The sequence below is a fragment of the Dinoponera quadriceps genome, unplaced genomic scaffold, assembly GCF_001313825.1.
Source record: "Dinoponera quadriceps isolate SergipeBrazil2010 unplaced genomic scaffold, ASM131382v1 scaffold628, whole genome shotgun sequence".
Lineage (NCBI taxonomy): Eukaryota > Metazoa > Arthropoda > Insecta > Hymenoptera > Formicidae > Dinoponera > Dinoponera quadriceps.
The window spans coordinates 1,816,292-1,835,563 of NW_014554836.1; the positions used below are offsets into that span (position 1 = coordinate 1,816,292).

At 42.1% G+C, this 19,272-nt stretch overlaps 1 protein-coding gene across 4 annotated transcripts in view; it reads left to right on the forward strand.

Moving 5' to 3' along the window:
- Positions 1–19,272, forward strand: part of LOC106742321 — an 82,056-nt gene continuing 62,784 nt past the window's right edge. For 2 of the 4 annotated variants that reach the window (XM_014615170.1, XM_014615173.1), the window contains exons 1-2: positions 126–420; positions 793–892. In XM_014615170.1, the coding sequence (XP_014470656.1) occupies positions 841–892 (52 nt within the window). In that variant the 5' untranslated portion in view covers positions 126–420; positions 793–840. Of the gene's footprint in view, positions 74–124; positions 421–792; positions 893–19,272 lie in introns of those variants that run through there. The other 2 variants (XM_014615172.1, XM_014615171.1) reach the window with 2 other exon arrangements.

Sequence of the window (19,272 nt, forward strand, 5' to 3'; positions counted from 1 at the left end):
CCGAGAGCGGGCACCAAGTTCTCCCTTCTTTGTTGCCGCCACCGCCACCGTCGTCGCCGCTTTTGCTAGAAAGGTGACTATGCCGCGAAGACAGGAGGCACCGAGCACGCCTCGCGCATACTCAGTCACCTTTCTCTCCTCGTGACCGTAGCATATGTTCTGCGAACGTTCATGGCGCTCACGCGGCTCTGAAAAACGGCGCGCTGCATCGCCGCTGCGCTTCTCGTAGGCAGTCCCGTGTCTCGCGCCGTCGTCGCGCCGCGTCCGACGAAGTCGTCCGCGCCAGGTGGATTACTCGAGATCGCCCGGGACATAGTTTCCCCTGCGGGCTTTCGTGAAGCGGACGAATCTCGATCCCGACCGACCGAGAGAGTCGCGCGCCCTCGTCGGTCTCTCACCCCCTTCGCTTCGTGTTGATCGGTGTGTGAGAGTCGCGCGTAAAGAAAGGGAGAAAGAGCGCGAACTGAGAGAAGAATATGGTTATTTTCGGGGACAGCAATATCCTTTTTTTTTTCATTTCAACCACACAAAAACAGTCATTGAGATCGACTATTTTCCTGATAAGTGTTGCTGTCAGTGTCAGTGATAGTAATTTTACCGTGCATGTTGCTATTTTTGTGTGGTTAAAATAAAACAAGGATATCGTTGTCCCCGAAGATGATTATATTTTCCTCTCAGTGCGAGTGAGAGAGAGAGAGAGAGAGAGAGAGAGAGATTGGGAGAGAGAGAAAGAGTAGAGAAAACGGGAAAATGTAATAACAATATCAACCCCGATTGCTTCTGTCTGCCCAGGACCGGGACGAATCGTGAAGCTACGTCGGCCACGAGCGACCAGGGAAGATGATAATCGTGAGCGGCGTGTTGCTGATCCTGGCGGTCGCGTCCAGAGTGGGTGAGTGTTGCATTTGTTTCCCTGTAATTTATGGAGCGAGATCCATCATCGGGCGATTTTTACACAACGTTTTTCGCACATACACACACACATACACACACAGGCTTAATAACGTCACATTGTGTGGCTGAAATTTTCTGTAGCGTCTAACGAATCGTATTCTTGATCGACGTGCGAGTGAAGGAACGAGCGAGTGAACGAGCGAGCGAGCGAGCGATCGATTGAATTTAACGACACTTTCTCGGCGGTATAAAACTGTCGCTTAATCGTACAGACGCAGCCGAGTCAGCCGAGTCGATTTATTCCTTCGTACATAATAACGCGCTTTCGTGCCTCGCGTCCTGCTGTCTCCGTCCACCTCTGTTGGCATTTTTCATACGTAAGCGGCGTAAATTTCCACATTTGCCGGGCCGAATCTCATTAATCTCTCCAATCGTACGCATCGCATCTGGATTCAATATGACACAATGTGATGTATCATATAATGCGATATGATACAACATGATGTACTATACACAGAAAAAAAGGTTCCTTCGGATTTAGTATATGCGTTTCACTTGAGTTTATTTAATATAACTAACTTTTCTGCGTACAATATATGATACAATTCGACGATACAATATGATATAATATATGATAATATACGATATATATGATATTATTTGACTAATATATAATGCTTTAATATAATACATAATTTGATGTGATACATGATATTGTGCGAAATGACTGATGATGGCGTTAGCGTCCGATAAAGTGTTATTATTATAATTATTATTATTATTGCACATCAAGAGTTGTCAAAAAAATGACGGATTAGCTGAGCAGGTCATAATGAATACATGTACCGACACGATGCGGACGATTAAGAAGACTAATGAGATTTAACTCGGCAAATGTTAAGGCTTTATCGCAGCCTGATGCACTCTCTCAGGCCTCTCCTATGGCGACGTGCCGATTTCGCAAACACTCCGAAGAGGTTGAATCACCGTCGACGTAATCTCCTCCGGGGCGCGGATTTACGCGCATCCCGCCGTTGATTTATCCACCCGCGCAATCGGTCAATTTATTCGCGCGTAGAATTATCGAATTCTCCGCGACACTTCCTCGCGCTCGTCGGCCAGCCGGCGCGAGCGGTCTCACTTTAAATCACGCTCGAAGGTCGAGCCGCTCGCGTAGGTATCGCGTGCTCGTAGAAAGTACTCGCGTTCGCATTGAGATCTCTTCTTCTCGTTTTTATTTATCGGTCATTCACGGCGCTTTCGATAAGCGCTTGAGATGATGCTGCCGACGACGCGGCACCGGTTTCCGCCACGGTGACCTGCGCTAAGTCGCGCTGTTCTTCTCCTCCTCCTCTTCTCGGCTCTGTCTTTTCTTTTTCTCCTTTTCTATTCTTTTTTTGCCGGCGCAGTTGACACGTCCGAGACAGTCTCGAGTGCGAAAGTGCGCGTATCTCCCCGCGGCGCCCGGTGAGATTCGCGTGTTCGCTTATTGGACGCGCGCGCGCGAGAACGCGTTTCTTCTCGTCCCGGCGGCCGTTCGCTCGGCGACGATTCACTCGATCCGCATTTGACGTTTTCACCGAGCCGTTAGTAGCGGGATTCATCGATTCCCGCGGTTCTTTCGGCTCATTCGCGATGTGTATTGTAATTAGCATCGAGATGGTCCCACGATCGCGTGGATCGCGCACGTAACGTGCGGTGCAATAACAGCGGCTAATTACGAGTCGACCGGACGCAGGGTTAATTATCTGCGCTCTCGGCGGTTGGACAATTCGCCCGGTGGTGAACTTTTTCGAAAACGGTCGGGAAAGGCGGGCTGTTATCGTCGGTGAGCGCCCCGCGCACGCCACGTTTCGCTGGCTTTCCAGCTGGAATCGTATGCTTGCTCGCTCGCTGGCTCGCGTTAGCCGCGAAAATGTCAGTTTACGTAATGTCCGCGCCGTTGGATAACTGGCACACACATACACACACGCGCGTGTGTATGCACACACAGGCACCCACACACACACACACACACGTGGCGATCGAGCTAAAGAGTAGCCGAGTCGAAATTTTGATGCTTCTTGGACGCACTTAACGATGGTTTAAGTCTACTTAGGTGGTCTGTAAATTGATAAAAACCTGCTTCGATGATGCTACACCTGTTAAATTCTCTCTTGAACCTTTAATTCTATATACATGCTACGTTCAAGTAAATATTACACTTATTTCAAGTATTTTTCATTCGTTTTTATATAAGTTGTCTTAGAATCAAAAGGTTTAATATAAATAATAATATAAATAAATATTCGGGTTCGACCCGCGATTTCTCAGGCCGCTCCCTGAGGACACCGATCTGGTTTCCTCTATTTCGAGTCTCCTCCCGCGCTCGTCGTCACCGTGCGCCTCCGTCAACGGAGTTGACAGGTGTGTTCTGCATGGGCAAACGATGTTGCGCGCTCGCCCGACGAGCTATGCGCTCTCGTGCACGCCGTTGTGCGCTTGATCCTTTCACCTGAGTCAGTCGCTCCAATAAGCTAATAGACGTCGCCGCACGTGGTGCATGTTGCGAGAGACGAATTTGATGGGGGTCTAATGAAATTATAAATCTCCGCACGCTTCGGAGCAACCGAGGGCTCGTTGTGTCTCGATGGACTTAAACGGGCTTCTCGTATTTAATTAGTGTGTTAATCACGCGAGGAGAATTGACGATCGGGATATCCCTCGAATATTTATTTAGGGAGAATTTCTCGGATCAATCTTATCGGCACACCGTCACGGTTCTGTTACTCATTCGTAACGAATACGATTGATTTAAATTAATTTAGAATATGAAATGAGTTCTATATATCGAATTAAAGAATTTGAATTTACATCCGTAATGAATGCACAATGAATCTAATCAATAAGAGCCGCGTATATATGTGTGTGAAAATTGGAAAATTACAAAATTCTGGAATGTGCATTGTAAAAGATATTACGGGAAAAATTAACGAGCGTTATTCGAGCACGAAAGAGATAACAAATTATAAAATTCTGAAATATACATCGTAAAAGATATTGCGTAAAAACGCGCGCTGTTCGAGCGCGAGAGAGGAAAAAATTTGTAAAATCCTGAAGTATACATCGTAAGAGATATTACGTGAAAATTAGCGGGCGTTGTTCGAGCACGAAAGAGATAGAAGATCGTAAAATTCTGAGGTGTACATTGTAAAAGATATTACGTGAAAATTAACGGGCGTCGTTCGAGCACGAAAAAGATAAAAAATTATAAAATTCTGAAATGCAATTGTAAGAGATATTACGTGAAAATTAGCGGGCGTTGTTCAAGCACGAAATATATAAAAAATTATAAGATTATGAGGAGCACATTATAAGAGATATTACGTGGAAATTAGTGGGCAATGTTAGGGCAAGCAGTCGCCGTAAACGAATCGTCCCGCAGCTGTTACGCGGTTGATTGGACGATAACGAGTCGAGATACCCGAGCGAGGGATCTAAGTGGTTAAAAGCGCACAATAATACATAGTTAGAGATCGCAAAAGATCTCTTGGAAAATGCGACGTGGCGGTGATTTAACGTTTCCAAACGGCGGAGCCGTCTCTCGAGCGGTCTCGCGCGTCTCCTTCTGCTTCTTCTTCTTTTTCTGCTTCTTCGACCGTTTGGGAAGGAGGAGAAAGACTTTTGCAATACGCCGATACGGTAGGTCGGTTTCGCATGCGAAACGACCGATTTGCGAAATCCCAGCGCGCCGGAGTCGCCCGGACAGAGCCCGTCGAGAGAGTCCGCGAACATTCCGTCCAGAGAATTCGCGAATCATGCAGAACAGCGGTGAATCGCGAAAGAGAAGCAAAAAATGTCACTCATTCGGTGGGAAGAACGATGGGTTAAATGCGCTACCGATTTCGACTGCCCGGAATGGCAAGTGAAAACGGTTTTTTGTAGTTTCCAAGCTGTTGAATTTGATTCTGACCTTAAAAGATTTTAATCTGTCGAGAAAGTATTACATTTAATAACGTATAATTACGAAAAGTCATTCCGAATCCACTTTTCATAATAGTGTTGTGATAACTTATAATCCAGGTTATTAGTTTTCATAACAGTGTTTTTGAAATTTGATAATACCTTCACAATTTTTATTATATCGTTTCTAAATTATTACAACACCATTATGAAAAGTAAGTTCAGAACGTGATTTTTCATAACTACACGTTATTAAATGTAATATAATTTCGATTATTAATTTACATAACTTGGCCATATAAAGAAAATTTCATAACCGGATTATTAAATTTAATATGGATTTTCCTAACAATGCAACGTAAAACTTAAGCTTTAAAGCTTTAAAGCTTTAAGAAATTGACCAGTCCCAATCGATTATTCTTCTCACGTTCGACTGTGATCGCTCAGTTTCTTACGCCTTAAGGCTTTAAAGCTCGAGTCTTATGCCTTAAATTCTCATTGCAGACTGCACTTTAGCCGCCGTTCTTTGTCACCCGAGCGGCCGCTTTGAAAAATCTTGGAACTAGACGCGATAACGAGAAAAACGCGAACCGAGGCGCGGAGGCCGCTCGCGGACTTTCCTCCGAGGTGGACGAAAGTGGCGGGCTTTGCGAAATCCGAAAGTGACCATAACAGCCGTCGTGATCCGCGGCGAGGGCCTCTCGATCGCTCACATCACGGCCGGAGAGCCGGATGATCGCAGTTCTCGTGTTTATCGCGCTCGCGATTCGCCTCGGCGAATGAGCGGAGAGCTCGCTTGTTTACTCCGTTTACTCGGCACCACGTTACAGATTCGAACAAAGGAGAGAGAGAGATAGAATGTTAACGGTATTGTGATTCGCTATATTTCGGTAACAAGGCGCGCTCTGGATGGATGGATGGATGGGCTTGGCTCGGTGGAAACGATCCCTTTTGCGAAATCCGCCGGAGGTGCTCGCTTGCACCATGTGCGGCAATTCAGCATTCAGCAGCCCGCCGGTCGGGGACGCAATCAGAAATCTATTCCCATCGGTTAACGAGGATGTCAGAGGGGAGGAGATGGTGGAGGAGGAGACGGCGGGAAATGCTCGTTTCTTGCTCGCGAAATGCATATATCCGTCGTAATGGCTGCGGCCGCGAACGTGGCGCGCGAGCACGCGCTCCTGCGATATTAAATAATAAGAAAGGAGAAATTCCGATCGCGAACGAACCGTATCCGTTCCCCCGACGCGGTCACGCCGTCGTCGCCGTGCGTGCGCGTGCCGCCACTCGAAGGCAGTGCCGTTGTGATCGCGCCCGATTCCGCGATATCGTTTTACGTATGCCAGAACAACACATATCCGCGCGGTATTTAGTTAATTATTATTACGCGGAGGAAATGTTGGCTCGTGTAATCAGCCCGTCTCGTTCCTCTACTTCTATATAGGAAAATTACGTATCTTCAAAAACTTTTTATCCTGTGGACTTGACCATAATAATATATGATTATACGTATATGGGGAATTTTCTCCGTATAAGAACAAGTTACTATTACACACGAAATATTTATTGAAATTTTGTTTTCTCTAAAAAGAGAAATTGGGAACATTCAAAAATAACATATCTTATTACAATAAAATTTTACTACTATTAATTATACGCACACGATATGAAATAATCTTCTTACATAAACATTATCTTATTTCCTAAAAATAGTTTCGCAGATGTTTAAAGTTCTGTATGTCCTCATTTTTTTTTTTTATACTCTATATGTGGCTAATTTGTGATAGTGGGTCACAATCTCACTTATATATCCAGTTTGCATGTTTCTTAACTAAATCTCTATACAGTGATGTTTTTGTATAACTTAAATTCAAGTGGGACATGATTTCAAAATTAATATCAAAATCTACATTCCTTTTTAATTGTTCAATCTTAACTAAATATAATTCGAAGTAAAATATACTCTTTTTAACAAATAGATTAATTTCAGTTAATTCTTCCTTAGTTAGTATATCTTCCCGAAAATGTTCAGTCTTTAAATTTATCATAGTGGAATAAACAATTGCCAGTTCAAACCATATAAAACAACAATCGTATATCACATCATCACCTATTGAGTTTAAAAATTCCTCTAACACATCTGCTCGCCGTTTTTGTAATTTTATCTGCTTGTCTTTGTCGTGTTCATAAAGTGCTAAATATTTGTATGCTTTTGAAGTATATTGTACAATTTCTGCACGAAATTGTACAGATTTCGAAGCAAGTATATCTCTCTGTACATTACCGAGTAATTGGAGAATACGTATGAAGAGTGTTTTGGCATCGTCGTAATTTGTAACATAATTATCTTGACATATATAAATGAACTTTTGGAATTCTTCCTCTGTACACGTAAACATTAATAATTCTGTAGATTCCTTGTTAGATCGTGTTATAGATTCTGATTTAGATTTATTCCCTTCATCAAAATAATCTTTTCTTTCGTCTCGTGACAGTCGTTTCCTTGATAAATATAAAATGACAAGTCCGTATTTCACCCAATTCATTTCGACAGCAGAACTAATGGCTTTAAAATGGTCATATTGCTGATTCTTCTTCTTCGTGGATATTTTCTCATTACTTTTCATATATACTTCGTCGTGAAATTTCGTTGTTATAACAGAAGCAGTACAAAGATGATTTTTAACTTCAGCAAAACGATCGCAGGATAAAAGGTATTCTGCTAAATTCATCGTTTCAAAAGCCAATAAAAAATAATCTAAAGAAAACGTTTCCAATTGTTTCTTTATAAACTTATGCATACGTGTTGCTATTTTCTTCAAATCTACTAGTCCATGTTTGGAAATATTATTCAACATTAATAATTTACCTAAAGCATATACATATCCTGAGTTCAATTCATTTACCGTATCTGTTTCAGCTGCAAAACCCACAGAAACTAGAATATCGATAGGAGCGGGAAACTTATCTTCTCCTTTTGTATATTTCAAGTATATCTCAAAAATTTTATTTGTATATCGCACATGTCTCTTATGCTCGTTTAGGTACGTGCAAATAGTACCCATTATCAACAAATCAGATATTACAACGAGAATGGCTTTGCTATCCAGTTCTTTGCCTTTTAGCAATGTTAAACTTCGTCTAACGTACAATTCATTTATAATAGCTTGTTGTCGCGATTTATCTAATTGTTTATCCATATAAATCATACCGTTATAAGATAATGCAAGCATTACAATGTCGTCCAATTTGGGATCTTCCGAATTGATTATTTCGTAAAAATGTCGATCTAGATGTTCTTTCAACGGCGAGTACTTTTTTATCTTATGGCCAATATATCCACTGTCATTGACGCAAAGATTGTATATTATTTTCAAATTTTTAAGAATTTGCTCGGAAAGGTTCGTCGTCATGTTTTCAGCATTCTTGAGTTTTCCAATCGATTCCGCTTTTGTAACGGATGCTAAACAATTAAACACGATTAGGACGATATGATTATTACATAATCCGCTTCGAACACAGTATATTTTTGCTTTACCTGAGTCGACAGACTCCAATTCCTGTTTCACTGTGCTTTCGGTGGACATCTTCAGAAAAGTAAGTCTTGAGTAATCAACATCGATTGATCTCCTGCTTCTTCTTATTGTTATTGGTTAGGTACGTTAGCAAGATGTCAACCTTGTACACAAGCTAAATATCGATGTGGCTTCCTCGTTCTAATTCTTGACGTCGCAAGTCGAAGTAGGCAACGACTCGTGTCGAGATCGAGATCCCGAAACAGCCAATCAGTATCGCAGGAAAGCGGCAACAATTAAATCTCTGGCATCATGTCTGTGTACATTCGGATGCCTTACCATTCGACAATGACTTTTTCATCTGTCGAATGGTAAGGTATCCGTGACGTCGAGTGTATACACAGAGAAAAATATTATTCCTCTGCTAAGAAAAGCGATTACTCAATTTACTTTCCTTCTTCCAAGTAATAAATAGTTATCTTAAACAAAGAATATTTTTTTTTATACAGCAGTCTTAAAATATACTCATTGCATATTTTAGAAAGGCTCATCACTACGTGTGCTCAGAAGAAGAGTTTATTCTCTCTTTAAAAATATTGTAAACTTAATCGGGGAAAAGGGTTTATATATATATCAAACATCTCGAATATTATATATATATTTAATAATTACTCTCAGGAAGATCGACGAATCGCGACGTACAGCGAGAGAATTGGCGGATAATCGCGCAAAGTGCTCTCTCTTGCGACAGCAATCGTTCTGATAATTCACGGTGCGCAACGTGAGATACGCGATCTCACGTGTGCCCGTCGTATGTACGAGACGCGCGCGCTGCATAGAATTAGAGACACGGATCTGGTTCGACGTGAACACGTAGGCGGAGACCGTCTCGCGCCTGGTCCCGTCGCCTCTATCGGGTAATTCACCGTTCAGAATGTAGTTTACGCTTCATAATTTAAAGCCGTACGGCTGGCGTATCGCGCATTCGCGTCGAGGGTTTCGACGAGAGCGAGGAGATTATTGCGTACGCCGCTCGCTGCTTTAAGTGCTCTTGCAGAGCGCTTCTCTAAGAAAAATCCCGAGTTACAACGTCACTCGCCGTTGGGGTAACGCGCCCGTCCTGTCGAGCCACATGAGGCGTGTCCTCGAATTTATGAACCGATTAAGACTTCGTCGTGAAAGAGGGAGAGGGAGAGAAATGTTTATTGTCGTCTTACACAGAAAAAAATTAATCTAGATAAAAAATGGATACTCTCATATATAAGCAAGAATATAATAATTATCTTACAAGACTTTTAGTCTTGATTTGGTTGAATTTTTATTGATGCAAATATTACTTGAACTCAATTCAAGACTAAAAATCTTTTAAGAATATTCTTGCTTATATATATCTATCTTGATTTCAGACTAATTTTGTTTTTCTGTGTAGGACTTAGCGCTATAAAAGTGTCACAGTAATAATCTTGACGAATGTACATTTCATATGAATTGAATTTTAATGTTGCACAATGAATTCGCTTGTTCAGACGCAACACAGTAATCGCAATTATGTTATCCAGAGTTAATTTTTCACTCTAAGCTTTGTGTTTTAACTTGTGAACAAAATGGGGGAAAGATAAAAATAAAATGGAAATAAAAACAGAAATAAAAATAAGAAGTTCGAGAGAAGCATGATAAAAAGTAAGAAAAAATAAAGCGAGAGAACGAAAGAGAAAGATAGATAAGGTGTTTATTGACATTTTAACGCAAATCTAAGAACTTTTATTACTATTTTATGTTAAATCAATGAAGATATTAGTATACAAGAGAAAATGTATAAATATTTTATTGTATAAGTTAAATTTCATATCAATTTGTAGTCGGTCGGGCGCGCAGCCAAGAGAAGAGAAAGAGAGGGAGGGAGAAGGTCAAAGAAAGAAGGAGTTTTCGTACTTTTGCAATATCGTATCTTCGTCCTCGATTCGACGATAGGTCGTAAATCGTCGCTTCCCGGGCGCGCGCATCGCAATCGCGAGTTATCCTCAACGGGTTGTCTGCCGCGCGCAGAATGCCGTATCCCGAAGCCTCTCGGTAAGATATCTTTCCTCGACGGCGCGATGGAAGTACGATCTTGTCGCGCAATAAAATCGATACTCCTCCGAGGTATCGGCCGCCGCCGCAGCTTTTGTATCGCCGGCCGGAGAGTCTCGGTTCTTTTCTCTCGGGAGGAGTAGGTGTACACGCGATATTCAGAGTCGCGCGAGCGCGCTTGGAAATCCTGATCGCTTCCCTCTCGGCTATTATCCTTTCTCCAGGATCCCGCGAGAACACCCCCGCGCCCCCGCGCTTCTGGTGGTACCGCCGCTTCGCAATTATCAGGAGAATTTACTGGCGGCGTGTGTATCTTGCATTACGGCCGGCCCTCGACCGTATTATCCGTCGACGGATGAAAAAATTGCTGCATTCCTAACTATGCTCGCCCCGAAGTGGAGAGACGAGTGAGAATGAGAGGAGAAAGAGAGAGAGAGAGAGAGAGAGAGAGAGAGGAAAGAGAAGCTTCTTACTCGATTTGTTTCTTACTCTGAAATATAAGTTATTCGCGAGTGCGCATATGTGGAGTACACACAAAAGCGGTAGATTCAAGTACATAATTGCTTCAATACTCCTTAGTAAAGTTTTACTTGGATCAGGTAATATTTAATCCAAGCGCAAATTTGTTACGGATTATTTATTTGAATCTAGCAATTGTTTTCTATGTAGAAAAAGAGAAATTTATTTGCTTATAAAAATACGGTTAGATTGTAATTTTAGTGTGATTTTTCACCCTTAAAACCCGGGGAAATGTTCCGGAAAATATCCGAAAATAATGTCACTTGCGATATAGGTGCTAACATATCATATATCATACAAGGAAATGTTAGAAAACGTTAAAATTTATCAGAGAATAACGTTACACGGAGCTGCATTAAATTTTGAATAATCACACGGCGAGAAGTTTTTCGGAAAATACTGACATTTTTAAATTGGAAAGTTTCACGCTAGTCTGTTCCGGCTGAGAGATTTGTAACGTCGAGAAAAATTTCAAGGAGATATGGGAAATCTCGAATCGTCACTTTAAAGAGAAGATGCCCGAAAATTGACTATTAATTAATCGCGGTATAATATATTAATCTTTATTTTTTTGGTCCGAAAATATATATATACTAGTCAGACGAGACAATTATTTTCATCACCGACATAGTATACATAATAAAAAATTTTATGTTGTAAACAGTCTATTAAAATTTTTGTATTTTTTGGGGGAGGAATATATAAAAAGTACTACATATTATAATATATATAATATATTAAAAATATATGTTAAATTAACTTATTCATCTTGTTAAAATAACAACAAAAATTTGAGTGGATCGTTCGTAACATAAAATTTTTTTCTTCATATATTTCAGCGAAAATTGCTTTTGCGTGCAAAATACACGAGAAATTCGCGGATATAATCCAGCAGATCGTACAAATTAGATCCGAGACAGAGACAGAGATACGCAGTTCTGCACCGGTTCTCCTTCGGTTCACCTGGATTTGCTCTCGCATTGCGATTTCGCGCATTGAATACGTGCGCCGGCCCTATTATCCTGCGCTCAGGATTCCATCAGCGCCCACGCACCGCGTCGCAATTACCGTGGTGGAAATTCACCGCGAGAGCGTTCTCTCCCGCGCGTTCTCGCGATCGCGTAATGTCGGGGAGACATTATGGGAAATACGACGACGACGACGACAAGCGTGGCGCGGCTTATCGAGTACGAGGGCGCGAATATCGCGCGCACGCTCGACGGGATATTTTTCTCCGTCCGTTATCGACACCTTTAGCTACGGACGTTCGTGAAATAGCCTCAGCGAGTTACGCGAGTAATATGTTGCGCCCTTCTCTCTCTCCTTCCCTCCCTCTCGCTAATTTATGGGCATCGTTCCTGCGCTCACGGGGCGATTCGCTCGACCTTGCTGCAGTCTCCGCATGCTACGTGACGCTCACGAGCGCGTACGTGGGTGCGTCTCGCGGATCTGCCAAAGAAAATTAACCCCGTAAATGAACATTTTTTATCTCGTTGGGTTATGTGTCCGTCACATAATACATAGAGAAATAAAAGGTTTCTATGGATTTGGTAAAATTCCTTCAACCCTTTCGGTACATTTGACGAGTAAGACTCGTCATCTGCTTACTTGAGCATAAAATGTATTACTTTTACATATTAATCCATATAGCGACAAATTAAATCCGTCCCATGGGCATAAAAATCTTAAAATAATTCAGTACTCAAAGGGTTAACTGAAACAAATTTGTCTTTTGGAATAGAGCAAACGGATGTTTGATTTAACAATTGTTCGCTTTCTTAAACAATAAGTATCTCCACGTCAAATAATATATTTCTTTTGTATTTTCAATCCAAACATTACAATGGTTATTATAAGCAATAAATTATTTGAACAAAATGTATTAGAAAAATATTAAAAAACTTTTTCGTTCTTGTAAAAAATTTGTAAAAACCATCCATTTAAATTTTCGCGTTATTTTATCATTGGGAACACGTTAAAAAATATATGTTAAATACAAACATATGTTAAATAAATATATTCATCTTGTTAATATATATTCACCTTTAAAGTAACACAAAAATGAATCTTCATATCAAATTAAACATAATATAAATATAATACGCATAACATAAATTTAATATAAATTCAAAGTAATACTTCACACATTTTTCTTATTGTATAACATATGTCAGAAAATGCAACTGAGAAAATGCAACATTTAATAACATTGACGGGGCACGAGGAAGTGCAGTGACATTATTACACCGAATAGGAAAAGCTCGGCGAATTTATTACGAAACACGTAAACGGGACACGGTGCACGTGAGACAGTGTCTCGTTTAATTGCACCTATGCCCCTTCGAAGAGATAATTTCTCCGCGCGGAAGGATTATCCGCGTTTCCGCGTTCCCTCGCGAAACATCGTCAATGAAAAAGAGTCATTTATTCACTGACGAGAGGAAAAACGCGCCATTCTTCAGCTGCGCACCAACGCAAAGGAGAAAGAGGGGAGGGGGTGGGGAGATTACATTAAATCGGCAATCACGGGGAGACGAGTGGAGAGAGATGATGCAACAACAACGATTCGACGATCGAGCCGAGGCGGAGGATGCGTCGCGAAATTAAGCTATAGATCTCTCTCTTTCTCTCTCCCTCTCTCTCTCCTCTTCTCTCTTTCTTCCTTTTTCGTCCTCAACTTTGTTCCTTTCCCTTTCTGTCTCTTCTCCTTTTTTTCCAGACCGCCGAGAAAACGGATATAACGCGCCGAGAAGTGAGGACCTCCGCTGCGTCGGCGGCGTCGGCGCGTTTCATCCAATCCTTTATCCGTTTATGTCGCTGAAAGCACTCCCCCGGCTATTATTATCCTTCCACGGGGGAGATTCCATTGGTAAACGCGCGTGCGCGCGCGTTGCAATTACCGGGAGAATTTACCGCGGGCTGCGCGTACATCATGTTACACGGGCATCTCTCCTCTATTACGTTCTCGGCCCGTATTCTTTTTAAATAAATAAGAAAAGAAGAGGGGAAAGAAAACAAAAGATCGAGTGCGATATACCCGCACATACTCACCGTCGTTGGAAGAAGGATCGCAGCACTTTTCTCTTTAATGGGTTTTGCAACGTATCCAATAGGAGAGAGAGAGAGAGAGAGAGAGAGAGAGAGAGAGAGAGAGTGGAGGAGAGAATTTGGTTTTAATTATCAATAGATATATTGAGAAAGCCATTTTGTTGACTCAAACAAGATTTTTGTTTGAAAACGGGCAAACAAATATTTCAGTCGTGAGAAAATTTGATTCTCTGAACCAAACTTCTTTCATTTTCGGTTTAAAAGACTAAAGACTTGGCTTCTCACGATCAAAATATTCGCTTATCCAAACAAGAATTTTGTTTGACTCAAGTAAACTCTCAGTGTTTTTTTATTTAGATATCGGTTGCGTTTTGAAATTCATCGATGTAAAAGTGTCGCAATTTTCTTACCATTGACAGCTTGACGTATAATATTATATCATAATAATATAACATAACACGGTAATAATATAATAATATATTAATAACATAATATATACATTATTATCATCTTTCTCTCTCTCTCAGCACTTTTTCATTCATACTCTCGTATTTTTTCTCTTCTTTGCGACAACTATCTTTATCATATATTATCACGTATTAATTTAAATCGTTTTCTCACATAATTTATACCTTAGAGCATAATAATAAAACTGATTCTATTCTATTCTATTCATTATCGTCATTCATTATCATAATCGCCTATCGTCATTGTATCACCATATCATTATAATTATATTATCGTCATAATATTATTATTACATCATACTGCGTCATACGTTATATCTAGAGACTATGAATATGATTAGAAAACGATTCGTGAGTTTTCATCTAATAAATGTCAAGGCTTCATCGACATTTGCACGTCGGCATGAGTTCCGCGTAGTCACTTCGCAGTCGGACGCACGCGCGACCCTTGAAAACACGTTTGGGGATACAGTACTCGTCTGAGAGGAAGAGAGAGCGAGAGAGAATCGCTGGATTTTCACGAGCTTGTCCCGCGACTTGATATTTTCTCCTTCACATACCGCGAATATTTCCCGGCGGCAAAGGGGAAGGCAGCGGTGGGCCGGTGGCAGCCGGTCGCCCGGCCAAGGATAATAGACGGGCGAGCGAGCGCAGGAACCGATATCAGTGCGTCGGCTACGGTAAATTCTCCGAGTAATTGGCAGCGCCAAGCCGGGGCGAGGAGTTATCCCGCAGCGATGGATAACGCGATGGAGCTGTGCGCGGCCCACATTAATGGGCGACACATGCACGTACGCACGCACGCACGGTAAATCCAGCACGGGGGTAATTGCGAGACGCGGAGGAACACCCCGTACGCGTATCCCGGCCGACCCCGTGCAAAATATCGCGAAAGCGAGATCGCCCGCGAGATCTGCAGTGTTACCGTCGGAGCGGACGAACGAAAGGACGAGAGAAGCGGAACGAGAGAGCGAGATGTTTCACTCTCGGAAGATTTAAGTCGGAAATGAAGGGAGAGAGATGCATAAATATATGTAGAAAAAGGTTTCTTCCGGCTTAGCCTACGTGTTTGGTTTGGTTTGGGTTTGATTAATATTGCTTAATCACACAACGTAATCTAATGTCGAATATCATTTTGTCCGAATGGAAGTGTTGCTGTTTTACTGGAATAAGTGGTGTTGTTTGATAAGAAAAACAATATTATTCAGAGGAAATGATGTTTCATTTTCAATAAAACAAAAATTATATATATATATAAAATATTATTCCACTGAAACCGATTTTTTAACATTTTTCCAACATAGTGTTGCTTCTTTCAAATAATTCATTGCTTGCGGCAATCATTGTAACGTTTGGATGAAAATACAAAAGATACAAAAGATGTTATTTGTCGTAAAAATATTTATCGTTGAGAAGCAAAACAGTCTCGTTTGTCGAATCAAACTCGTTCGTTTGCTCTGTCCCGAAAGACAAATTTGTTTCATTTGAAGAAATTTTATTAAATCTGAAAAAATCTCTTTACTTACAAATTTAATCTGCGATTGACTTTCATCATCTCTTCTTATTGTCGAGTTAACGAGAAATGATCTCTAATTTCGAGTATGTACGCGAGAAATAAAGTTGCATTTTTACTTAATAGGGCGAATTTAACGAATAGTTTCCCTCCCCCCCCCCTCTTTTTCTCTCTTTATCTCTATGAGCGGTTGTCGTACGTAATTTTATCAAGACAACGAGAATGATAGCTCGGCGATAACGTATTAGTGCCCATTACGGGCAGCGGATACGTGGGTAATCAATCGCACGCCGCCGGCAACGCGGCGGCGCGTAAGTACGAAAGCGCGGCCGCGCGCGCGCTCCGTAGACGATATACTTCTCTGCCCACGTCGTAAACTATTCGGAACGATCATTACTCGCTCTCAGGAACAGCTAATTGTTACCGAATGTGGTAATAACGCGAATTGCGCGGCCGTTATCTTCAGGAGTTTACAATGGCTGATTCGCGAGAATAGCCCCGGCGGCTGTTAAGTTCTTTAAACGGCTGAAACGATCATTTCTTCCGTACGGTGAATTACAAAGTGAAACTGATTTTTGACGCGTCGTCGTTTGCAATTTGCGAACGGCGGGCAGCAATTTGGAGGCCGGTCGAGAAACGATTCGGCGATGATTGATGGATGGAAAAGAGGTCGGAGAAGAAAAGCAGATCGAGACTGGCCGGGCCTCGAACGAAGTGGAGATTGCTCGAGATCCTGGTTGAAAGGAAAATCGTTTCGCACGATGGAAGAGAGGGAGATTTGACTCGAGATAAAGCGCGCTGGGAGAAAAGTGGCTGGCAATTCCCGAGTTGGAAATTCCGCCGCTGTTTTCGAGTTTAATCTTCGCGCAATGAATTTTAGCGGATTCCAAAAGATCGCGATAGGCTTGTTGATATGGGAATTGAGTTCCCATTTTGCGTCCGAAATAAGCAGCAAATGAGAGATCTAATTAGAGATTTCGAAAGAGGGAAAATAGAAATTCAAGCCCAGGCAGAACTAATGATTTTTAATCGAAGCTGGTGCAGTCAAAAGAGGCTGGAAAAGAGATTGAATTAAATCATATTGTTTATATATTAAATAAATCCATATCAAAAACAAACGCGTGCTGTAAAATCGAAGGAAAGCTTATTCTCTCTGTGCAGGTAGAAGGTGGGAGAAGCAAAATTACAAAATCGGAGGTAATTAAATTACGTAAGATTGAGTTGAATTAGAAATGAAATCACAGAGAGAAAAGATCAGGAGGCTTCAATAGGAGGAGAACTCGGGTCCGGTGTCGGGTATCCGACGGGGCTTCTCCGCGGACAATACAAAGTATTCCGCCTCGCGTGCCGCTATTTCGCAAGGAACTCCGATTACACGGCTCCCTCGGCGAACACATTCTAACGTTCCACACCTGGAAGGACACTTCTACCTATTCTTATGCGGACTGTCCGGCGGTGGCACGCGCGAATCAGCCGCCGTGTCGCTCAACGGCGTTTAATTACGTAAACGTATGTTTTGCATCGCGACTTTTACCGGTTTATCAAATGTCAAATGACGAGTACTCTTTGTCATTACCTTTGGCGTTCCGCGTTTCGCGGCGGCCCGTCCTCGCTTGCGGCTACGTCAGGTGCTTTAATGAGCCTTCGTACGTTCGTACGACCTAGAAATCCAACGCGTGGTCGATTCAGCGTTTCACGTGCGTGTCCCCCCGTGTGGAGGAGAGGCACGTACGAGAGAAGGCGAATTGCAATTCGCACGCCGATTTGCAAAATCGCCGTCGCGACGTCGCTCGTTCGCCGGTGAAATCGAGATCCTCCGCTTCCTGGACGTAATAGCGATGTTTACCGTGCGCTCGGTCGCGTATTTAACGTATGAGGTGCACGACATAAATTATCGTCCCGGCATAAATTATTCGCGATTATGCCGTGTAACGAAAGGCCGCCAGAGGCTCTCCTTTTAATCCCGAAACCGCCCTGCTTTCGTCGTCGAATCTATCGGTCGATCGTCCGCTCCGGTTTCCGGTGAATTTTCTTCACCAACGTCGGCCCCGACCATTTAAACCTATCGGTCGTTTGACAGCTAATTCATTTTCTCATCTGGATTTTTTTCATTCATCTCCGAATTAGAAACTCAATTAGAACAAATTAATGGACTTACTTAGACGACCTAGATAAGTTTCATTTATACGTATACCAATCTTTAATATTTCTAGCGTATATTTTAGTTATAGTTCACATGTTTCTCGTTTTCTTCTTCTCATTTTCTTGATTCTGATATGAAACATTGCTATAGTTTTTGCCTGCCGATCATTATAACTTCTCGTACGCTAAAGGGCTCGTCTTGTTAATAAATGAATAAATAAATCATTATCGGTTCGCGAAAAAATGACCGCCACGTTAGATCAGAATCGTCGGCTCGGGAATTTTGAGAAGCACTGTCTCTCGCGAAGCGAACGTTTAGCGCTCGGAATTTTTTCCGCTCGACGAGGCGGCTCAAGTCCTTCTCTCTCTCTCTCTCTCTCTCTTTATCTCTCTTTCTTACACCATCTCTCCTTATGTCTGCGAGAACGACCAGCGCGCCTTAAGAGGCGCTTGTTACAAATTAATTGGAAACGCATAGATCACGTCGCGAACACGTGCGAGGCCGTGTTTGTTCGATGTGCAAGCGCGCGCCACCCACCTTTTCATTTATCATAAATTAGGTGGTAAAGGGATGGACGCAAGAACGCTCTCTCTCTCTCTCTCTCTCTCTCTCTTCTCGTTAAAACCCGGGGCCCTGTTTACTGCCGGAGGTGGGTTTATTGCCCTCGGCGGACGATCAGGCCCGTACAGGCCCATGTCGTAGGTCAGGGATCCTTTTGCGGCAGGACCGCCGCCCACGCTCCGAGCCGAGAGACCCGACGCGGCATGTAATGATTTAATATCTAACAATCGCGTTCCTGCGTTCCTGCGTCGTCGTTAAACGGCGAGACGGACCTGCTCGCCGCGAGCGAGCGAGCGGACGAGCGCACCAGCCGAGTTCTCGATCTCGTTCGAAAATGTTGACGAGATGTATCGTTTATAATTCGAAAAGAACCTCGGGCAGATGAGAGTACGAGAGATAACGCGAGATAAACTGCGCTAAACCGAACTAAACGCGTTTTGTATCATTGAGATAACAGATTATTAATTTATTTTAATTTCAATTTATGAAATTGATATCGTATTGCTAACGAAATAAATTTACGAGAAATATTGTTGGGATATATTGTTAGGAAAATAATAAAAATTTATTGTCGAAACATTGTATATATATATATATATA